The sequence below is a fragment of the Euprymna scolopes genome, chromosome 38 (assembly GCF_053919585.1).
Source record: "Euprymna scolopes isolate OS-2025 chromosome 38, ASM5391958v1, whole genome shotgun sequence".
In the NCBI taxonomy this organism is placed as follows: Eukaryota; Metazoa; Mollusca; class Cephalopoda; order Sepiida; family Sepiolidae; genus Euprymna; species Euprymna scolopes.
The window spans coordinates 32,527,689-32,551,582 of record NC_136519.1 but is presented as its reverse complement, the minus strand read 5'-3'; the positions used below and the strand labels follow the sequence as shown (position 1 = coordinate 32,551,582).

Below are 23,894 nucleotides of genomic sequence, written 5' to 3'. Positions count from 1 at the left end.
TACAATTTAAATCAATGTTAGTCATACTGTGTCCAAAGTTAAGCAATGTTGAGCCTGGTCAGATGGGCGACCATTTGGGAATACCAGGTGCTGTATGTATGAAGACATTGACACCTCCTTTGACAGGGATATACATGTGACTGGGGACTACTTGTGAATTTGATAATGGCATGAAACTTCCTCCATCAGGGGAAGTCGGTTCAACCCACTTTAATGCCACTGGCATACAGTGTCCTCTTCTCCTGCCTCACAGATAACGTGGAGGGTTGTTTTAAGCATATGGACATGCACTTGTGTGTCCACTGCACAGACTGCGATTGTCCTGCTCAGTGTTTGATTCCGTCACTGCTGTAGCAAAAGAATTCTTCCCCAAAATAAAACCATAACTCCAGTTTAAAAACAAATAACACAGGTTTATTTGTTTCAGAGATTACAAATGATAATACTTCTCAAATGCACTTGTGGTGTTAGGTTGTATAAAGGTGTTAACTTTGGTCAAAATCAGACCGCTCCTTCTTTAATGAAATTTTTTTGATTATTGATGTTTTTATACTTATCGGAAGCATATCATTTTTGCAATTGATTTTGTCCAAGTACTCTAACCACTGTGCCACAGGTCCTTGCAAGGTTGAAGGTCCAATTCTCAGTGAGGGCAACCAAAAATACAATTGCAAATTATTTAAGACCTCTATCCAGTCATGGCTGACAGAACGAGAGCATGCTACCCCCATGAAGTGAATAAAGGATTCTGTTCGAAATTCTGTCCAGATTCACGAGTTCGACAGAAACATTTCTGAGTTTGAAAAGATATACACCTGAAGGTCGGAGGCTACATCGACTGAAATGTAAAAATGACATTTTTTATACGCATGCCCCAAAATCTTTCTCCTCCTCAAAAAACCATTAGCTATTATTAGAATTTTGTTTGTCAGTTTGTGGTTTATATTTGCTTGCTATTTCTTCAAAATAAACTCCAATGATGTGTTTTATCTATGTTTTTGCAAAAAAACAGATGCTGTTTTTTGTTTTTTTTTAATATGACTAATTGAAAAGTCCACTATGAAGGCACCACCTAGTATCGAAATTTTAGCAAAAGGGGTAGACAACTCCATTCAAATCAAGTTGGGAATGACACGTGGATAAACAGCGAGTAGCCCTAAAAATATGCATGCAAACTTTGACAACTAAATTCGGGTAAGCTACAAAAAAATAGTCTCCTTATTATTTAAGTTAGTAAGAGAGAGAGAGGGGGGGGTCTATCATTATTCTTTTCCATAAAAAGAATGACAAGTTGAACTTATATTAAATACAATACTTTGGTTTTTTTTTTTTTTAATAGAGTAGAAAACGCATTGTGGATGCATTCTTGGCAGCTCCCATAACTCTTGCTTCTCCTAAATTTGCCCCTCAGTCCTGATTTAGAATGAGTGATGTTTCTGACAAAGGGAGAAAAAAAAACTGCATACTAGGTCAGCAGTCCTTTTGCATGAGCAGTCGCTGGAGATGTCAAAATTTTTCTTTTTCTATTTCTATCCTTGTGTCCATCTCATTAATAATAATGCTGAGGGTAAAGGTTTTAATTGGCTGACATTATCCACCTGATAATCAGGAAACCAAACTTTGGAAATAAAGAGGCCATCCTATCAATAGGTGCAAAGTATTGCAGCTGCTGTATTGCCACTTGGTGAATGGATTCTGAACCATGCAGTAGCTTCTGGTGGGGCTTCTCGATGCCATATTAGTTGGTAATGTTACGGCTTTACCTTATGGTCTGCAAAAAATCATTCTTTTCTTTTTTTCTCCCTTACTTTCACTCTCTACCCTGTTCTAACTCTGCCAACCTCTTCCACATATTTCCATATTTCATCATGAAAATCTCAAAAAACAATACACAATTTAAACCAGAACTCCAACTTCCAATGTAGACCCCCACTACCAGGTCTCCTTCTCCAACATTAGGGGTCTATGTTCCAACCTTCCAGTTACAGGAGACCAGACCTATTGTTCCTATGCAAAACTAGCATTGGATCGACTGTTTCCCTAGATGAGTTCGCGATTAAAGGATACTTAAACTCGACATCAAAATCTGACCTCCAAAAGAATTACTCAGCCACCAGGATTCCGTCCTAAGGCATCATGTACTGCCCTCCATAGTTACAGGTTGCTCTGTTTTGGAGGGAGAGGCGAGTATTCCTTTTCATATTGTTGTTATCAGAGAGTTGTAGTTGGCAGGATGCTATGACTACTGAGATTCAACCAACTGATTCTGTCGACAAAACGGAAACACTGGGGATTGGAGCTATGTGGGACATCGTTTTATGTCTGTAGATATGCAGTTTTAAATTTCTCAGTTTTGTCAATACAAGATAAAGAAAAAAAATGTGCTCAATCTTGTAAAATCCTTGTTTTTTAATTTCATAATTGAATGATTCTTGCTTTTGTGACTCTGGCAGACTGCTGACCCCCAACATTGTGTGTCATGGATTTTTCGTTCAACTATTCTTCTTGTGGCCGGATCGTCATTTCCTCGCTGGCGACTGTCGATGGGAACATACGTGGGTCCACAAAGTAAAAGAATGGAGTACAAGAAACAGGAGAAACACGTCAATACTTTAAATATATTTGACGGATGGATTTGAGGGTGTGTGTGTGTGTGTGCGAGTGTCTTTGCCACGTTCCGTCAAGGATAGGCTCGTCTGTCAGTCATCAGCTTATCTCAATCTCTGTTTCGCTGTCAGCTCTAAAACCTATCCATCCATCGTTCAACACTACTCGCTATTTACTGCTATCTGCCACAAATGGCAGCTGGATGTCAACTCACTACCAGGTGTTGCGATATAAAGTCTGCCATCCAGGCTTACCAGAAGCTGCCCTCTCCTCTCTAAGCATCTCATTGACCCCCCCCCAGTCAAGTGTTGTTTGCTCCTCTTTGTTATCTGCTTTGTAAATTTCTATTGTCATTGTCAAATCTGAAAGGCTCGATCTAAAAATATCTACAGATCCATTGTTTGATATTTCCCATCTCTTTGTGTATTGTAAGACATTTCCTATCCGTCTATTGTCCCCTCTTCTCAGCACAGTGACTAGGATCTTTATAGTACCACACTTTTCTTCATACTCCAAAATAAATTTGTCATTTCTTAGGACTAGTATGTTTATATTTCTGTATTTTTGAGAGGAGGATTAATTCTTCATATTAATTGGATTCCCAAGTTGGACATGATAGACCTGAAGAATCATCATCATCATCATCAGAATGGGCTCCTTGCCTGGACCAATGTGACTCTTCATTTCCAGAGTTTCCTGTTTTCCATTAGCTGCCTGAGATCTTCAGATTCACAGTTGGCGTCGTGTGCTATTTGTTAAATGTACGTGGATCTAGGTCGTCCTTTGCTTGTGCGTCCGTGTCATGGATGGGCTGCGTTCAGTATGGACTTCAGGGCTAACTAACAAACTGAAAAGGCAGTTTTTTAGAGCAGTGGTAGAATCTACCCCTGTTTACGGTGCTACAACCTGGACACTCACCAAAAGATTGGAAAGAAAACTAGATGGCACATACACCCGTATGCTACGAACAGTATTAAATATATGTTGGCAACATCATCCCACAAAGCAGCAACTTTATGGCAACCTACCTGCCATATCTAATACCATCAGGAGAAGCTGCCTATGATTTGCCGGTCACTGTCTAAGGAGCAAGCATGAATTGGTGAGTGATGTATTGCTATGGACTCCACAACCTGAAGAAGGTCGGAGGTGATATCAACCGAAATATTCTAAAAATAACCAAAGATGAGAACAATAGTTTGAAGAATCCAAATATTATGTTCATATCTAAGTAAGAAAAAAAACAAAAACAAAAAAAAAACAAATGGTTGGTGATTGGTTTTTTACTAATAATATTTTTAATTAATAATTTTCTTTTTATACATATGTTAATATAATAAATTTCCTTGAAAGATGTTACCCCACCCCCCAACTCCCTGTCTACACCTTTGCGACAAAAATACTCAGTCCGCGAATGTATTCATCCACTTTGCTTTTGAAGAGTTCACTGGCGACTGCTTCATCAAGGGGACACATTGGATTTTTGACGACATACTCCACGTAAAGCTGGAAATAGAAAAGGAAGACAAAGTTGATTTATTTCATACATATATTCCAAAAATCATATAAAATGATATGGTAGGAAAATAACTATTAATGGAAAAAAGACATTTGTAAAAATCTAGCAATTTGAATTGGAGATTTAACAGGTGAGGTAATTGAGTTTTCAGTTTTACACAAATTCAATCAGTTATTTTTTTCATAAAAACAAATAAAAATTCAAACAGTTAAAAAAAGTTATTTTTAAAAAATTCACAAATTATGTATATCATTCAAACACTACTGTGTTTGAATGATATGGTTGTGGCAGTTTTAGTCATTTAGAACTGCTTTAAAGCTTCACCGCTCACTCATTTTTCAACTAAATTTCAAACAATTATTACAGTTTATAGATTACCTTCTCAGCTATAGTGAGAGTAAAAAGAAATTTCAATTTTCATTCAGTAAAACAAGTTATGATGAATTTAGTGGTGCTCAAAGTCGTAAAAAAAAAACAAAAAAAAAACGTAAAGAGGTGACATTTTTATGACTGGTTTCCATAGCAACCACGTTGCTGCCACTAATTCACCACTTTCGCGAAAAGAGAAGTAACAAGTGAAACAAAGAGAATTAAATAATGAAAGGGAGATAATTGGGGGATTTTATTGAAAGCAGACTAGTGCCGTATATTATTATTACATATGTATATGTTATGTTTATGAGGGCAAAAAAAATAAGACTGAAATTAAACAAAGAAAAAGTGAATTTACTGGAAGCCTGGAAAAATCATGGATTGCGATAGAAAAATGCAAGCATGAAAAGTAATATGGTCAAGCTTAAACAAGGAAACGTAAAAGACTAGTCGTTAAAAATGGAAAAGAAAAGGACAAGATATTCTAGTAAAACAAATTTATAATTTAAAATATTGCAGCATCAAGAATATTTTTTTAAAATTCAATTTAATATTAAATAATCAATTCTTAATGCTACAATATTTTAAGTTATAAATTTATTATGTTTTACTAGAATATGTTGTCTTTTTCTTTTCCAGTTTTAACGATAAGTCCTTTACTTTTCCATGTTTAAGTTTAACCATATAATCAATTCTTAATGCTGCATTATTTTAATAAATTTATTATATTTTTTACTAGAATATCTTGTCCTTTTCTTTTTCATGTTTAAACTTAACCATATTACTTTTCATGCTCACATTTTTCTATTGCATATATTATGTTAATTTCGGTTTTCTGAATCAATCCTGCCTACCACACATTGCATTTCAACTGAGTGACTTCCTCTTTTACTTACGTCATGTGACCCAATAGCATGTAATTTTGTACTCACTGTACTGTTAAAAAAATGGGTTTTGTACTCACTGTACTGTTAAAAAAATGGGTTTTGTACTCACTGTACTGTTAAAAAAATGGGTTCTGTACTCACTGTACTGTTAAAAAAATGGGTTCTGTACTCACTGTACTGTTAAAGAAAATGGGGTTGTACTCACTGTACTGTTAAAAAAATGGGGTTGTACTCACTGTACTGTTAAAAAAATGGGTTGTACTCACTGTACTGTTAAAAAAATGGGTTTGTACTCACTGTACTATTTAAAAAAAATGGGTTTTGTACTCACTGTACTATTTAAAAAAAATGGGTTTTGTACTCACTGTACTATTTAAAAAAAATGGGTTTTGTACTCACTGTACTATTTAAAAAAAATGGGTTTTGTACTCACTGTACTATTTAAAAAAAATGGGTTTTGTACTCACTGTACTATTTAAAAAAAATGGGTTTTGTACTCACTGTACTATTTAAAAAAAATGGGTTTTGTACTCACTGTACTATTTAAAAAAAATGGGTTTTGTACTCACTGTACTGTTAAAAAAATGGGTTTTGTACTCACTGTACTGTTAAAAAAATGGGTTCTGTACTCACTGTACTGTTAAAAAAATGGGTTCTGTACTCACTGTACTGTTAAAGAAAATGGGGTTGTACTCACTGTACTGTTAAAAAAATGGGGTTGTACTCACTGTACTGTTAAAAAAATGGGTTGTACTCACTGTACTGTTAAAAAAATGGGTTTGTACTCACTGTACTATTTAAAAAAAATGGGTTTTGTACTCACTGTACTATTTAAAAAAAATGGGTTTTGTACTCACTGTACTATTTAAAAAAAATGGGTTTTGTACTCACTGTACTATTTAAAAAAAATGGGTTTTGTACTCACTGTACTATTTAAAAAAAATGGGTTTTGTACTCACTGTACTATTTAAAAAAAATGGGTTTTGTACTCACTGTACTGTTAAAAAATGGGGTTGTACTCACTGTACTGTTAAAAAAATGGGTTTGTACTCACTGTACTATTTAAAAAAAATGGGTTTTGTACTCACTGTACTATTTAAAAAAAATGGGTTTTGTACTCACTGTACTATTTAAAAAAAATGGGTTTTGTACTCACTGTACTATTTAAAAAAAATGGGTTTTGTACTCACTGTACTATTTAAAAAAAATGGGTTTTGTACTCACTGTACTATTTAAAAAAATGGGTTTTGTACTCACTGTACTATTTAAAAAAATGGGTTTTGTACTCACTGTACTATTTAAAAAAATGGGTTTTGTACTCACTGTACTATTTAAAAAAATGGGTTTTGTACTCACTGTACTGTTAAAAAAAATGGGTTTTGTACTCACTGTACTGTTAAAAAAATGGGTTTTGTACTCACTGTACTGTTAAAAAAATGGGTTTTGTACTCACTGTACTGTTAAAAAAATGGGTTTTGTACTCACGGTACTGTTTTTAAAAAAATGGGTTTTGTACTGTACTGTTTAAAAAAATGGGTTTTGTACTCACTACTGTTTAAAAAATGAGGTTTGTACTCACTACTGTTTAAAAAATGGGGTTTGTACTCACTGTACTGTTAAAAAAATGGAGTTTGTATTCACTGTACTGTTAAAAAAATGGAGTTTGTACTCACTGTACTGTTAAAAAAATGGGATTTGTACTCACTGTACTATTTAAAAAAAATGGGGTTTGTACTCACTGTACTATTTAAAAAATGGGGTTTGTACTCACTGTACTATTTAAAAAAATGGGTTTTGTACTCACTGTACTGTTTAAAAAAAAAGGGTTTTGTACTCACTGTACTATTTAAAAAAATGGGTTTTGTACTCACTGTACTACTTAAAAAAATCGGTTTTGTACTCACTGTGTGATGTAATCTACCATTGGGGAGCTTTAGAACTATACTGAGATCGCTAATCATTCCCGGGTGACGCCAGATAACCCGAGGATTTAAAATAGAGAATATAAATATACATATTTTATTTTATGTCAAAATAGATATTGTTTGAAACCAGAGAAATATATTTTGCAGTTAAGTTGATGACAGGAAACTTGAAGCATAACATTGTCTGGTCTTGATGACCTCAAAGTCGGATGTCAGAACTGACATCTGACCTTAGCGGGTCGTGTGAATTAGTATGTCTGTAGAATTCAGATCCCAGATTTGGGAATTGCACACACACACAAAAACCTGGAGCTTTTCGATTTTGTGGTGAAATATTATCGGCTGGGGAAACTTCCACCCCGTCCACATACCTCACTATATATATGACTGTCATGTGAAAATTAGTCAGAAGGAAGACTTTCGAGAGATTGCTTGTTGATTTCGGGGAGAACAGATTGTATAGAGACCGCCGTTTCATGGAGACAGGACTCCTCTACTTCCTCATCCACCCGTCTGACGCTGTCTGTGAAGAGATTTGAGACTTTGAAAAAACTTACTAAGAACTGAATGATATTTGTAAAAACATTTGTATATAAGTTTGTGAAATTAACTCTGTAGACTAGAGTTTCATGAGTTTGTTTTTCTTCCTGTCTGCGGCTTCAATATTCGCTTTCAGCATACAGGATTCAATGTAACAACCCTCAGAGAAGGACTAGACGATACAAGCTGAGATTTCCAGATAAACAGGGGTCCTAGCCAGGCTTCATCAGTGAGGGGTTACAACTGTACCATTAAAAAAATGGGTTTTGTACTTACTGTGCCATTAAAAAATGGGTTTCGTACTTACTGTGCCATTAAAAAAATGGGTTTCGTACTTACTGTGCCATTAAAAAAATGGGTTTCGTACTTACTGTGCCATTAAAAAAATGGGTTTCGTACTTACTGTGCCATTAAAAAAATGGGTTTCGTACTTACTGTGCCATTAAAAAAATGGGTTTCGTACTTACTGTGCCATTAAAAAAATGGGTTTCGTACTTACTGTGCCATTAAAAAAATGGGTTTCGTACTTACTGTGCCATTAAAAAAATGGGTTTCGTACTTACTGTGCCATTAAAAAAATGGGTTTCGTACTTACTGTGCCATTAAAAAAATGGGTTTCGTACTTACTGTGCCATTAAAAAAATGGGTTTCGTACTTACTGTGCCATTAAAAAAATGGGTTTCGTACTTACTGTGCCATTAAAAAAATGGGTTTCGTACTTACTGTGCCATTAAAAAAATGGGTTTCGTACTTACTGTGCCATTAAAAAAATGGGTTTCGTACTTACTGTGCCATTAAAAAAATGGGTTTCGTACTTACTGTGCCATAAAAAAAATGGGTTTCGTACTTATTGTGCCATTAAAAAAATGGGTTTTGTACTTTACTTACTGTGCCATTAAAAAAACGGGTTTTGTACTTACTGTACTATAAAAAAATGGGTTTTGTACTTACTGTACTATAAAAAAATGGGTTTTGTACTTACTGTACTATAAAAAAATGGGTTTCGTACTTAGTGAACTATGAATAAAAATGGGTTTCGTACTTACTGTACTATAAAAAAATGGGTTTCGTACTTACTGTACTATAAAAAAATGGGTTTCGTACTTACTGTACTATAAAAAAATGGGTTTCGTACTTACTGTACTATAAAAAAATGGGTTTCGTACTTACTGTACTATAAAAAAATGGGTTTCGTACTTACTGTACTATAAAAAAATGGGTTTCGTACTTACTGTACTATAAAAAAATGGGTTTCGTACTTACTGTACTATAAAAACATGGGTTTTGTACTTACTGTACTATAAAAAAATGGGTTTTGTACTTACTGTACTATAAAAAAATGGGTTTTGTACTTACTGTACTATAAAAAAATGGGTTTTGTACTTACTGTACTATGAATAAAAATGGGTATGTACAGGGTGGCCGAAAAGTCCCAGGACACTGGCCGAAAAGTCCCAGGACACTATTTTTAATATTTTAATGCTGTTAAATATGATTGATTTTAATATTCTAATGTTGTTAAAACAATTTATTTCATTTATTTTTTCAGGTTATGACTGACATCAGTGTATTTACTGTTGAGAAGCGCTTAATTGCTGCTGTTTGGGTTCACGACCGCATCAGGAATGACATGACTATGGAAGATGTTCGAAGTGCTTTCATAGAAAGATTTGGAAAGCCCGCGCCATCAAGAAGTAATCTGTATCTGTGGGAGAAGAAAGTTTTTGAAACAGGTAGCGTTCTGGATCAGACAAGAAGTGGCAGGCCTGAAACACGAAAGGAAACGTGTGCTGGTGTTCAAGAATCACTGCAACAGTCTCCCAAGAAATCCACCAGAAAACGTTCTGCTGAACTTGGAATACCAAGGGCTACCATGATGGATCATATGAAAAAGGACTTGGATGTCAAAGCTTATAAGCCCATGTCAGTAAATCAGTTGTCAGATGAAGATATGGATCGAAGAAAAGAATTCTGTGAGAAATTTTTAAAACGCTTTGCTGATGGTCCAAGAAATCACAGAAAGATAATATTCAGCGATGAATGCGTCATTTATAGAAGTTCTAAAAGTCGAAACATATTTCTGGGCTAAAGAAAACCCCTTTTACAAAGAAGAAGTTGAAAATAATCCTCCACATGTCATGATTTGGGTTGCATTGACATCTGAACATTTGATTGGTTCGTATTTCTTTGATGGCAATGTCAACCAGGAATCATATGCCAACATGATTAAAAACTGGTTCATTCCCAAGTTAATAGAACTTGGTATTAAGGATCGTGTATGGCTACAGCAAGATGGCGCACCCACACATTATGCACTTCCTGTGAGAGCGCTGCTAAATGCAGAGTTTCCTGATCGATGGATTGGGCGCGGATCAAATTCTTTTGCTTGGCCACCACGAAGCCCCGACTTGACCACTCCAGACAACTCATTATGAGGTTTAATTAAAGGTCAAGTTTCTGGTATTAGATACGAAACCATTGATCAGCTAAAGCATGCGATTATTGCAGCTTTTGCTAGCGTATCAAGGAATTCTCTAAAAAAATGGCACAAAGAACCTGGAGGCGAATGGAATTGTGCAAGAACAACAAGGGCCAACATACTGATCCCCTAGACCACTAAATTACTCTAGTTGTTTTCTGCTTTGTTTCTAATAAAGTTCTCTTTTTTTTGTTGAATATATATGTTTTCTGTGTGTTTCATTAAAAAATACTGTGTTTTATTAAAAATACATGTATAGTGTCCTGGGACTTTTCGGCCACCCTGTACATCTCTGTATATAAGTAGAGAACCCATTTTTATTTATAATTCTATTTATTAGTTTATATATAACTGGGATAGCTTCCGTACATTTATATCAGATCTACCTCTGCATTCCATGTTTAAAAGGATGTGTCCTCTATAGTATCAGACCTGACAGAATGGTTAATTGTAAGTATAGACCGTTTCATACCCTTGAAAAAGTTCCAGCAAAAACTTAACAGCCAGCCATGGTTCTCTCCAGAATGTACTGCTGCCATTGCGCACAAAAATCACTTTTTCCATTGCTTCCAACGTAATAGATGTACCGAGATTGAAGCTGGTTTCAGGAATGCCAGCAACCACTGTAAAATGTAATATAGAACGCAAGAGAGTTGTATGCAGAGTCCGTCAAGTCCAAAGTAGCTGAGCAGCGGCTTGGTTCCCACCAGTTTTGACAAATAGCAAACAGAATCCTGAACAGAAGCGTGTGCTCCATCCCAACTATCATCAATGGACCTGCGGCATCAGACAAAGCCAAACTCTTTGCCAAGAACTTTGCAGCTAATTCTACCCTTTGCGACCAAGGCTGCCAACCCCCAAAATTTCCTCCTGTATCAGAAAACACGCAAATCACATCCTTACATCATTCGTAGACATTTATGCTGATGACACTACTATCTATGGTAGCACATCTAAGACCGTAAATGACCAAGTTCTCTCCAATTCTCTCTCCTCTGATTTTGAGCACGTGGCACAATGGGGAAAGGAGTGGCTGGTTACTTTTAATGCATCTAAAACCAAACTTTTATCTTTACATCATCAACGCTCCGATCCCCATCTAGTATCAATTGAAATGAATGGCTCTCGTCTTGGGAGGCCTCATGTTTTGACAGGCTTCTGGGCTTGACCTTTATTCCTCATCTTAAATGGAACACATACATCAAATCTGTTGCCAAGGTCACTGGAAAAATGGTGGGATCCTATTGATCCAGTAGATATCTCACTGCTGATGCAATTCTCTATCTATATAAGAGCCAGATACATCCAAGGATGGAGTATTGTTGCCACGTTTGGGCAGGAGCTGCTAGAAAGGACTTATCCTGCCTTGATAGAGTTCAAAATAGACTTTGTACCCACGCCGGAGATGTCCCTTTCTCTTCCCTGCAACCTCTTTCTCACAGAAGAGATGTAACGAGTTTGTCTTTGCTTTATTTTCATGGCAAGTGCTCGACTGAGCTCCAATCTATGGTCCCCCCTCACCAAGCTTTCACAAGAAAAACTCATCCAGCTAAAAATGCTATCAATAATTCCCCCCACTCTTTATCTGTGCTTAAACCTAAACAATTCCGTAAACAGAGCTTCTTTCTTAGAACTGCACATCTGTGGAATTGTTTTTCTGCTTTCCAGCTGACTACAATATAGTTGTCTTCAAGCCCAACGTAAACAAGTTTTTGATGAGCCGTTCCACTTAAGTTAACAAATTTACCGAATTTCCTTTACTATTGATTACTCTATTGTCCAATTGACTACTGTGCACACTTTAACCCTTATCCTCGAGTGGCCTCTGGGCCTTGATAAGTGGGGATGCCTATGTAAAAAAAACAAAAAAAACTTACTGAACTATAAGTAAAAATGGGTTCTGTACTTACTAAACTATGAAAAAAAATGGGTTTGAGGTGAATGTTATAGCTGGCTTTAAGCATTGTGCAAATATGAAAGGAGGTGTGTTAGAAAACCATGACCATAATCTTGTAAAACAAACAAAAAATAAATAAGACACTGTCGGGCACGAGACAAAGTAAAAATAATGATGACAGTATTTATAGATTTCAATAATTTTCAATTATAAAATATTGATTTACCAACCAACATAATGTGTCGTACCAGGATGGTAATGTGGTGTTATGTTCTAAAATTTTCGAGGTATGCCTCGTCTTCATGAAAGAGAAAAAGAAAAAAAAAAAAAAAAATGTGCAATCACTCAGAGGTTTGTTTATACTAGAAGCCAGAAACAGCATCTTCGCAATCAAATAGCTTTGCATGGTTGTTAAATTATTTCTGAAATGTGGGTCAGAATTTGTTTTTGCCGTTGTTAAATATTATTATAACATTTATTAGTAATAGTTATATTATTCTCGTCCGTTTTAGTTAGGTGTAATTATAATTATGTGAATGTGTAGATTATCTTTCCTTCTGTATTGTTTCGAAAAACATCCAAGGGAAGTAACTACTATGACAAATTTTAAAGTTTAGTAAAGTTATTTCCCCAAGGTAGTATATATTTTTGTTTGATTTTTATAACTGTAATTGTCATTTGGACATCTTATTTATTTATTAGTTTTTAAAGGTCTTTGTACCTACTGAACTATACAACAGTTTTTGTACTTCTTGAACTATGCAAAAAAAAAAAAAAAAAAAAAAAAAAAAAAAAAAATTTGTACTTACCGAACTATAGATTTGATGTAAAATGTCCCGGATGTTTCCAACGCTGAGATCTGTTAACATGATTAGTTTGATTCCACTCGGTGTTTCATAAAAATGAAGTTTGTATTTGTTCGTCTTAAAGTTGAGGAAACCATCTTTCCTGAATCAAAAAGTTAAAGAAAAATGCACTTGTTTCCAAAATTGTAATCAAAATGTGTATGGGCTTAAGCAATAAAGGGTTGGTTGGTTGTTTTTGTTTTACGGCATATCAACCCTTTTCAGGTTATTTAATGCCGAATCCAAAGATTTTGAAGAAAATTTTTTTTAATAGAATATATTTGTTGTTTTCACGTCGGTTTCTATTTAACCCATAGTTGGGACCCTAACAGGTACTACCATTCCGGGTCAGAGTGGACTTGGGAGCAATGGTAATTAAAGGGTGGCTCCACACTCCCCAAAGCCCACAAGCTGGGGCCTCACCACTGGATATAGTTTAAGGTCATATCCAGGACCCCCATTGAGGGACTTTTACCCTTTGCAGGGGGGCAGTCGGCGTATTCTAATGCTCCACCGACAGGGCCGCAATAAAGGGAAAATACTCTAACTCCTTTTTATAAGATGGTCTAGAAGCAACTTTTAAGGATTTAGATCCATTTCGTTACATAAATAAAATCAGGTTTGATGTTAAAAATCGCCAGTTTCATCACATCTGCATTTGATAGCTCTTACCTGTGTATTCAGCATGTTTGAAAAATGCCACAAATTGTAAATTATTAAGTTAGATATCAGATTGGTGCAAAAGTTTTGCCAATTTAAAATTTCATCTTAAAAATTAAAAAAAAAACTGTGTGCTTTAAAAATCTTTATTCGTCACAATAATGATATTTGCTCTCTATAACTTGATCCAATCTCTCAATGAACATATAAATCCCTTGCTTGTAAAATTCTTTAGGTTTTTATGTGAAATATGAATCTAATTCATGTTCACTCTCATCTCATGATGTTAACTTAAAGTCATGTAAATAGCTTTGTAATCCTCAAAATAAATAATAATCTGAAAGAGATAGGTTAGGAGAATACGTGGGATTAAGTAAGATTCCCAACCAAATTCTCCTAGGAAATCTTTGGTCAGTAATGCTGTATGACAAGCATTATCATGATGGAAGATGACTTTATTTATACATATATATATATATATATAAAATATATTTTAGTCATCGACATACAGACCTGTTTCGTTGTTTCACAACTCATCAGTGCCGCTAGACTAACACCTCTCCCAAGCCGAGGATCGAACCTAGAACCGTCGTGATGACAGTCGACAGTCCTACCCCCTGACTACGGAATCGGTGGCCGAAATTAAACTGTCCGAATGCGTATTTAAATAAACATCCGTCCGCTACTCGTAGAGGGCTCAAACGTTTTGTTTGTAAACAAATTGCGAGCTTCGCATTATTTCAGCTAAATTAAGTAGCGAGTAAGATAATTTACGAGAGTGCTCTACCGAAGAGGGGAGCTTTATAAAATATATTTTAGTCATCGACATACAGACCTGTTTCGTTGTTTCACAACTCATCAGTGCCGCTAGACTAACACCTCTCCCAAGCCGAGGATCGAACCTAGAACCGTCGTGATGACAGTCGGCAGTCCTACCCCCTGACTACGGAATCGGTGGCCGAAATTAAACTGTCCGAATGCGTATTTAAATAAACATCAATCCGCTACTCGTAGAGGGCTCAAACGTTTTGTTTGTAAACAAATTGCGAGCTTCGCATTATTTCAGCTAAATTAAGTAGCGAGTAAGATAATTTACGAGAGTGCTCTACCGAAGAGGGGAGCTTTATAAAATATATTTTAGTCATCGACATACAGACCTGTTTCGTTGTTTCACAACTCATCAGTGCCGCTAGACTAACACCTCTCCCAAGCCGAGGATCGAACCTAGAACCGTCGTGATGACAGTCGGCAGTCCTACCCCGTCTACGGAATCGGTGGCCGAAATTAAACTGTCCGAATGCGTATTTAAATAAACATCCGTCCGCTACTCATAGAGGGCTCAAACGTTTTGTTTGTAAACAAATTGCGAGCTTCGCATTATTTCAGCTAAATTAAGTAGCGAGTAAGATAATTTACGAGAGTGCTCTACCGAAGAGGGGAGCTTTATAAAATATATTTTAGTCATCGACATACAGACCTGTTTCGTTGTTTCACAACTCATCAGTGCCGCTAGACTAACACCTCTCCCAAGCCGAGGATCGAACCTAGAACCGTCGTGATGACAGTCGGCAGTCCTACCCCCTGACTACGGAATCGGTGGCCGAAATTAAACTGTCCGAATGCGTATTTAAATAAACATCCGTCCGCTACTCGTAGAGGGCTCAAACGTTTTGTTTGTAAACAAATTGCGAGCTTCGCATTATTTCAGCTAAATTAAGTAGCGAGTAAGATAATTTACGAGAATGCTCTACCGAAGAGGGGAGCTTTATAAAATATATTTTAGTCATCGACATACAGACCTGTTTCGTTGTTTCACAACTCATCAGTGCCGCTAGACTAACACCTCTCCCAAGCCGAGGATCGAACCTAGAACCGTCGTGATGACAGTCGGCAGTCCTACCCCCTGACTACGGAATCGGTGGCCGAAATTAAACTGTCCGAATGCGTATTTAAATAAACATCCGTCCGCTACTCATAGAGGGCTCAAACGTTTTGTTTGTAAACAAATTGCGAGCTTCGCATTATTTCAGCTAAATTAAGTAGTGAGTAAGATAATTTACGAGAGTGCTCTACCGAAGAGGGGAGCTTTATAAAATATATTTTAGTCCTGTTGATTAAAGAAGGTCGTTTTCAGGTCAACCTGGCTGAGAATATTGCAGAAAAATATGAATGTTGCTTTAATAATCTGAAAGAAAGGGTTCTAAATTAATCATGGCGATATGTTTAAGTAATAACAATATCTTCTTTTTCTCGTATCGTGGCATGTTCATGCCATGGATGAAATCATGGTTAGTGTTCTCCATAGGCTTTGGTCTATTATTGTTCTGATTCCTCTGAAGACATCACATAATTTTGAACTTGGCATAATACATGCCAGCGCAGTGGCATCTGACTCGCCTGTTTGCACCTATTCGTTGTCCTTAGATCATCCGCATAGCTGCAGTCAAATAACGTAACTCTTAATACCATAAGGTATTGCTTGGCCTTGTGGCCAAGATCAAATTACAAAGTGTAGTATCTGTTCCGGCAAATACTGCAATAAAAGACTATATGTGGGGTTGCCCCCACATAAGATCATTGCTCCTGTAGCAATCAGTTTTCGTCAATGTAGGGGATACCCTTCATACCAATTGTTACTATCCAGTTCCCTCTCAGTGGAGCTGGTCCCCCTCCCCTTCACTCTCCACATTAAAAAACGGCCTTGTGCCTAATCTGCTCAGTGGGGAAAGCAAATAAATACAAACTCTTAATACCATAGAACTGTTGATCTGCTAGAGAGTCATCCTCCTCCATAGCCATCCAACGTCCTGCTGCCAACATCAGAGTTACCTTCTCCTAGATGCAGGTTTTAAAGACCAGGCATGTATCTCTCCCAGTGAATTAATGCACTTCCACCAACCTGGAAATTTCTTATGACTTAGTGCAGTACATACAGTGCCTAGCCTTCCGAAATGGTCACCCTTCTGATACTAGCCAGGTTCACTGTTGCTTAACTTCGGAGATCTGGCGGGAACCGGTGTGTCAACTTGATTGTGTCATATAACATTATACATAAAAGAAAAATGCCCCTTCTACAAATTGGCAACAACTTTTGCACTAACCCGATACAATTTAATTGGTTAGTTTAGGAGAAATTTGAAGATTGAAATTTGAGGTCAGCACTTTAGCTAAGACATGTATCATGTAGGGTACCAAGAAATTGGAGATGCAAAGACTCTTTCTCTTCATATGGAAATTGTCCAGAAACAACTCTTAGCTTTTTATGGCCTGAATTATGATGTAGATGATTAAAGAAATATTTATTATTAATTTTAAATGGTGGCAGACTGAATGTAAGCAATGGAAAGTTGCAATCTGGAGGTATCTGCCATCTACCCAGATACTGAACTAATACATACAAGGCGTGTGCGAATTAATTTCCACTTTATTTATGTTATTATATTCATTTATTTATGACTGAACAAATTAGTTCAACAGTAAAAGAATCAGAGATTTATTTAGTTAAGTTAGGAAATTCAACTTTGCTATCTATTTTGTGCATGGGGTTTCATCATCGTTTATTCTTGAAGACAATGTTTTTCACATTTGTATGAAATCTCATATATGCAGTTTTTTGTCATTTTTGTCATGAGATATAGTACGAGTTAAACTCCCGACTGAAAATCTCATGACAAAAGAAACTTTGAGATTTCATGCAAATACGGAAAAATATACAAAGGTGAGACCAATCGCCATATAATGATAAGGCCATAATATGAGGGCAGCTCGAAAAGTTGGAATTAGAAAAGAGGAACACACTTGCGTTTGAGGAACAAGATCAAAATAACTCAGTCAGGCAATGCAAGGAAGTGGCACATATGCTAAAATAAGAAAGATTACCAAGCAGACCGAGCGTGGAAATTAGCAGCATATGGGAACCTCTAATTGTAGGAAAAGCAAACATTTGTACAACCCCTTCCTAAAATTTCAATCATAAAAAGGGAGATAAACCCGTATCTAACTTTATTACAAGTTGCCTCCTCTTTGTCAACCAATTTTTTTTCTTACAAATATGAAACCATGGCCCAAAAAACAAAAAACAACTCCAAGAATAGGAAATCATCGACGAATCCACTAACTTTTCTCCTTTCTTTTTCAAGATAATGACTAACATGTTTGATGATGGTTGAAGGCTATACCGACCAAAGCGTTGCAAAAATAGCACTCAAAATGAGAACAATAGTCCGATCAAAACAAGGGTTAAAATGTTTTTGATTATAATGGAGAGTATGACCACCAACATTTAGATGATCTTATTTATAACTTTGATTAGGACAATCAACCAATGAAAAGCCTCTGACCTAATTATAAAAATATCAAATTTTGAATGCAATCTAGTTTGCTGTCAGTCGGACTACATTGATTCTTCGCCGCCATCTTTGTTCTCAAGGATTACTCAATACTCGAGATTGTGACTACATTGATTCTTTGCTGATATGATTTACTACCACCATCTTTGTTCAACATAATGGCTCAACACTTAACAATATAAATTTTTTTTTGATTTTAAAAAAGGATACATATCTGTTGATGATATCCGATGTACAAAAGATTTTATCGAAAACATCATGCCATACATCAGTTTGTATTCCTGCAAAGAAAAATATATATATTTACAAGAATAAATGACAAAAATTCAGAAAAAATACCTGTCAAATACTACAAAAATATTTTTTTCAGGATTAAAGTCTGTTCTTGTCCAGAATTCCCCTTGTATTAAAAAAAAACAAAAGTAAAAAATTTACGTGATAAAAAAATATATATTCCAAAAATCACATAAATTAATCAAGCAGTTATATTTTTATAAAAAAAAAAAAATTAAAATTAATTTCAAATGATTAATGGAAATTCGTAGAAATTACAATATAAATCTTGCAAATTTTGAATCATTGTTCATTTATCTCCCTTGTTTTGAGATTTTTTTTTTCAAAATGGTGAGTGAGAAAGTCATTTTTTTTTACATAGGCATCATCACTTATCAAGGTCAAGAGGCCACTCAAGGATAAGGGTTAAAGAGTGTACAGTAGACATTGGACAATATAGTAATCATTAGTAATGAAAATTTGGTAAATTTGATAACTTATATAGAACGGCTCATCAAGAACTTATTTACGTTAGACTTGAACACAACCATATTGTAGTCAGCCGGAAAGCAGGAAAACGGAAGACAATTCCACAGGCGTGCAGTTCTAAGAAAGAAGCTTTTTCATGGAATCTACGTTTAGGTTTAGGCACAGATAAAGTGTGGGGGGAATTATTGATAGTGTGTACAGCTAGATGAGTGTTTCTTGTGAAAGTTTGGCAAGGGGGGACCATAGATTGAAGCTCAGTTGAACACCTTCCAATAGTCATAACATTTGATTTCATTTAAAGATAAAACTTGATCAATTTGTGATTTTTGGAATATGATATTTTCATTTTGTTACAAGTATGTACATCACACAGATTTTTTTGCCATTTTTTATTCTTAATATAGGAGGAATTTTGGACCAGAACTGTAAGGTCTTATTTATTGTTGATGCTTGGCTCATTCTGAGCAGACGTTTTGGTTTTGATTCTAGCTGATGACATACTTTTTTGAAATCACTACTCTGGTATTTAGTACAATATATAACAATCGATAGGATATTGACACTATGATAATATACATGAACTGTGCATGAATTAAAATATTATATTTAAGCATATTTTATGACCATGCACCTCTGCCAGTTAAATATATATGGAAAGTATGCCAAAGTACCCAGCAAGTTGTTAGCTTCTCCACCGAGAAAGGATAAGCTATTGTGTGCTGTGGACAGGGACAAGAGAGAGAGAGAGAGATCTGTTGTGCTTGTCGATTGAGTTCCCTCTGACGAGTTGTCGATGTTTCTCCAAGGGACTAAAAATAGTTCCTCAGGAGCAGATGAAGTTCATCCGCACTGCCAACCGAATCACTAAGCATAGACATATCGATTTGCAGAAGAAAATTTTTAAAAAATTATTTTGTTTGCTGCTACAACTTATAGCTTAGGTCGCATATTTTTCCTTTTCTCTGTCGTCAGTTGCCATTGATTTGTCAGGATTAATTTCTGTAATTTCGATTTGACCAAAGTCCTTAATTATATTCTTTACATTCTAATAAGGATTTGCTACATTTTAAAGAAGTTAACCATATTTTTGGGGGTTTTTTTGCTATAAGAGAAAAATTCTGTGCGTTGTTTCTTTTTTTTCTAGAAGGTGGGGGGTCTGCACATAGTTTTATGCCCTTGCCACTCGGACTTAGGATTAGTGTAAAAAAAAAAACGTGTTGACTGTCCTAAAACGCTAAAATAAAATAAAAGGATAATTTCATTTTTAATTTATATGCAAAACTAATCCCCTCCTCTATTATAAATTCGAGAAAAAAAAAAAAAAAAAATCCTTCCCTTTCAGGATATTCACATGTAATCGGTTCAAATAGTCAAATTTTTCGGGGAAGGTCATTTCAATGAAGAATATTAATTTACAAATTTACCATAATTCTTATTACTAATGTTTTTGGTACTTCTGTAGTTTACAGACCGTGCTGAAATAATAGCATTATTCAGAAATTCATTCTTAACATGGGGATGGAGATGCTTTGTTAACTATTCTGTACTTTCACCTAACAATTTAATGAACAAAGGATACTGTGAAAATTTGATTTATTTTGAAAATAATAAGAAATAGCACAGTTCATATTCTGTATAAAGTACCGTATTTTCATCTTAAACTCAATATTTACGGTATCTTTTGCTTATTTGATACTAGTGCACTTATTGATCCGTGCTGAAATAGCATTATTTAAAAAGCCGTTCTTAACATGGGGAGGGTGTTTTCTAACTATTCTATACTTCAACCTTACAATTGAATAAAAAAGTATATCAAAACTTTAATTAAACTTGAAAATACTATTTAAAAAATAGCGCGGATCAGTAAGTGCATCAGTAGGTGTATCAGAATTTTTGTAGGAATTTTTGACACCCCTAACACGAAACTGCAATTAAAATATAAAAAAACTCGTAATTTCTCCTTTAAAAGTGGGTTGCTTATTTTCTTTATGGCTTATATTTCCAAAATAAACTATTAAAGTTGTTTTAAAAGTAATAGAAATATTTTTTTTTTTTAACAGTAATGAATTAATTGAATTTTACGAGCTCAGTATTTTTCAATTTTTAAACTAAAAATCTATCAAAATTTTTCTATTGAATCAATATTTACGATATTTTCAGGGTCAATGTGAAATTTTATGCTCTTTCCAATAAACTGAATATAATATTTTAGACAAACGTTTTTTTAATTCATGCCCCCCCCTCTATTTTCAAATGTCTATTAAAAAGTAAATAATTAATTTACTCACCAAAGTTTTATATATCACAAATTGAAGTTAAAAGATCAATAAATAATATATTCAAATTTAAAACAAAAAAAGTAGTGTTTTTTTAGAAATTTACCTGTAAAGTCCGAAATTTAAAACCTTTTAAAAAAAAAAAAAAAAAAACACGTTTTTTGTTTGTTCTTGTTTTGTTAATGAAACCTTGGTCCTTGCTCCTTTAATTGAAAAAAAAAAAAAATTAGGGCTTGAATTACATTTTTCGAGGAGTTATAAGCTTGGAAAGACGAGGATGGAATTATTCAATATTTTTCACGAACTTTCTGACACACCTATAAGTGCACTAATACTTACAAAACGCTCTCCATTCCCCATGTTAAGAATGGGGGGGGGTATGTTTTACAATCCACATATTCGAAAGCATAGTAAAAAAAATTCAACTGTATAACAAATGTTATCAAAGGCTAAATAAGTTACTCTTCTACCTATCTGGAAAAGGGGTTTGTATTACTGTACACATAGATTCGAAAAAGTTGTCAAAAAACAAATATATAACAAATAAATGTTATCAAAGGCAAGATAAATTACTTTTCTACCAAACTGGATATAATTTTGGTGTTTTTATTCAATTTAACATGTTTATTCAGTTCGAAAAGCATACAGTGTTTACCGATATATTGGAAAGTTCAAAATGGCGGCCGACTCTCTCTTTAACACGGTAAGTTCGGAAAAAGGTGTAATAAATAATAAAATAGATAAAATACTGTTAGAAATTCGCTCAATATATGTTACCGTGACATAACTTGACATATATTCGGTGGTTTTTTAATAGTATTATGTCTAGTTTATTATTTATAACACTTTTTCCCAAACTTACCGTGTTAAAGAGAGAGTCGGTCGCCATTTTGAATTTTCCAATACATCGGTAAACACTGTATGCTTTTCGAGTTGAATAAACATGTTAAATTGAATAAAAACACGAAAATTATATCCAGTTTGGTAGAAAAGTAATTTATCTTGCCTTTGATAACATTTGTTATATATTTGTTTTTTGACAACTTTTTCGAATCTATGTGTACAGTAATACAAACCCCTTAAAAATAATAAAAATAAAACAAAATACTGTTAGAAACCCACCCGATATGTTACCGTGACATATATTAGCTGGGTTTCTAATAGTATTTGGTTTTATTTTTAAGTCATTTTTAAAGACTTCAAATATTTAAGTGTCACACCGCGGCCATTTTTCTTGTTCTCACGTAACGTTCGACACTATACGTTTTTTCGAACAGAATATAAACGTTACAGAGGGAGTAAAACAGGTAGAAGAGTAATTTATTTTGCATTTGATAATGTATTTGAATTTTCGGTATTTTTTTTACGACCTAATCCAGCGTAGTATAAACACCTCCAACATCCCCTCTCCATGTTAAGAACGGCTTTCGAAATACCCCCTCACAACTTCGAAAGCCGTTCTTAACATAAGGAGGTTAAGGGTGTTTATACTACGCTGGGATAGATCGTAAAAAAAAAATTTAAAAAAAAAAAAAATACCGAATTTTCGACCAATTTTTCTAACCTTTGTGGATTGCAAAACAAAACAGAATAGGTTGCTTTATTGTTTCAGCGCGGTCTGTATTCTGCACAAGCATTGCAAATCCTATCTAGCAAGGTCCATAAATTGCAGAAGTGCCAGTTTTTTTATTTTCTTTTTTCATTCTTTTAAATAAAATTTTGCACGTCGTTCATGACTACAAAATAATCGATATAGAAAAACAAAACAACAAAAAAACAGAAAGCCATTAACCTTTCGTATTTATAAGCCTCGATTAAAGACAGATTTAGAATATTCGAAAAAGATTTACATACCTCCTCTTTACTCATACTAGAATGCTTCCTTCGATTCCATTCCGAATAATATAAACAAGTTCCATTTCGGTCAAACATATACAAATTGTAGATGGGCATGGCTGCAAATTAACGCCTCCAATTTATCAACTGTCACACCAGAGTTATCGTCCTTGGCCAAAAGCGGTGCATGGCGAGATTATGTCCCCATTTAATAAATTAATCCTAAATTCACCTTATTTTGATGTCGTTTGGATAATTTAAACGAGAGGTGGCCAGTCTCATATTTACTTGCTTCCTACTGCAATAAGGCAAAACATAAAAACAGTTTAACGTAGTAAAATTAAAGTCTGGAAGGATATAAAAATAGTCTGAGGCAGATTTAGGGAAAAATGATGAATCAGAAAATCAGAATTTTGAGGGGTATCGGAATCGGAAAAATTTTAGCCTTATTTCCGATTCCAAAAAAGGATTTTTAAAAAAGTTTTCTTGGCATTAAAAAAATGAAACAAATATGTATTTAGCTATTAGAAGATAAGTGTGAAAGATCGCAGGTGAGAAATCCCATTTTCAGATGTAGCATTAGCTCTGAAAGAGTCTAATTTAATTTTTATTTTTATTAATAAATTATGGCAGGCAAAGTAAATATTCTAGAGTTCATTTGCCTATCCCCTTATCAAACTTTAAAAAAAATTTAAATTTCTCTTCACACCTATTTGCCAAACGTCTATATGAGGCCTCTCAGAGTTTATGGTATTATTACCATACATTAACAGGGGTACTAATTAGAGGTCACCATTTCGGTAGGCTCCCACTTCGGGGCGCCTCCGATAACAGGGAGAACTGGAGCGCTGAAATAGAAAGAAATACTGGTAAAAGAAGACATTGTCTTCTTATAACAATGAGGACGTGTAACGCGACTTTGTTATGAATTCATGAGGTT

General features: G+C 34.8%; 1 protein-coding gene across 1 annotated transcript; it reads right to left on the bottom strand.

Annotated features, from left to right (window-relative positions):
* Window positions 1-3,882: 3,882 nt before the first annotated feature.
* Window positions 3,883-23,127, bottom strand: LOC145263123 (trafficking protein particle complex subunit 1-like). The gene is made up of 4 exons (XM_080120063.1): window positions 22,973-23,127; window positions 18,291-18,361; window positions 13,036-13,174; window positions 3,883-4,113 (listed from the first exon to the last, which is right to left on the bottom strand). Exons 1-4 carry the CDS (start codon window positions 23,069-23,071, stop codon window positions 3,988-3,990), a joined length of 435 nt encoding a protein of 144 aa, XP_079976189.1. The 5' UTR covers window positions 23,072-23,127; the 3' UTR covers window positions 3,883-3,987.
* Window positions 23,128-23,894: the final 767 nt, after the last annotated feature.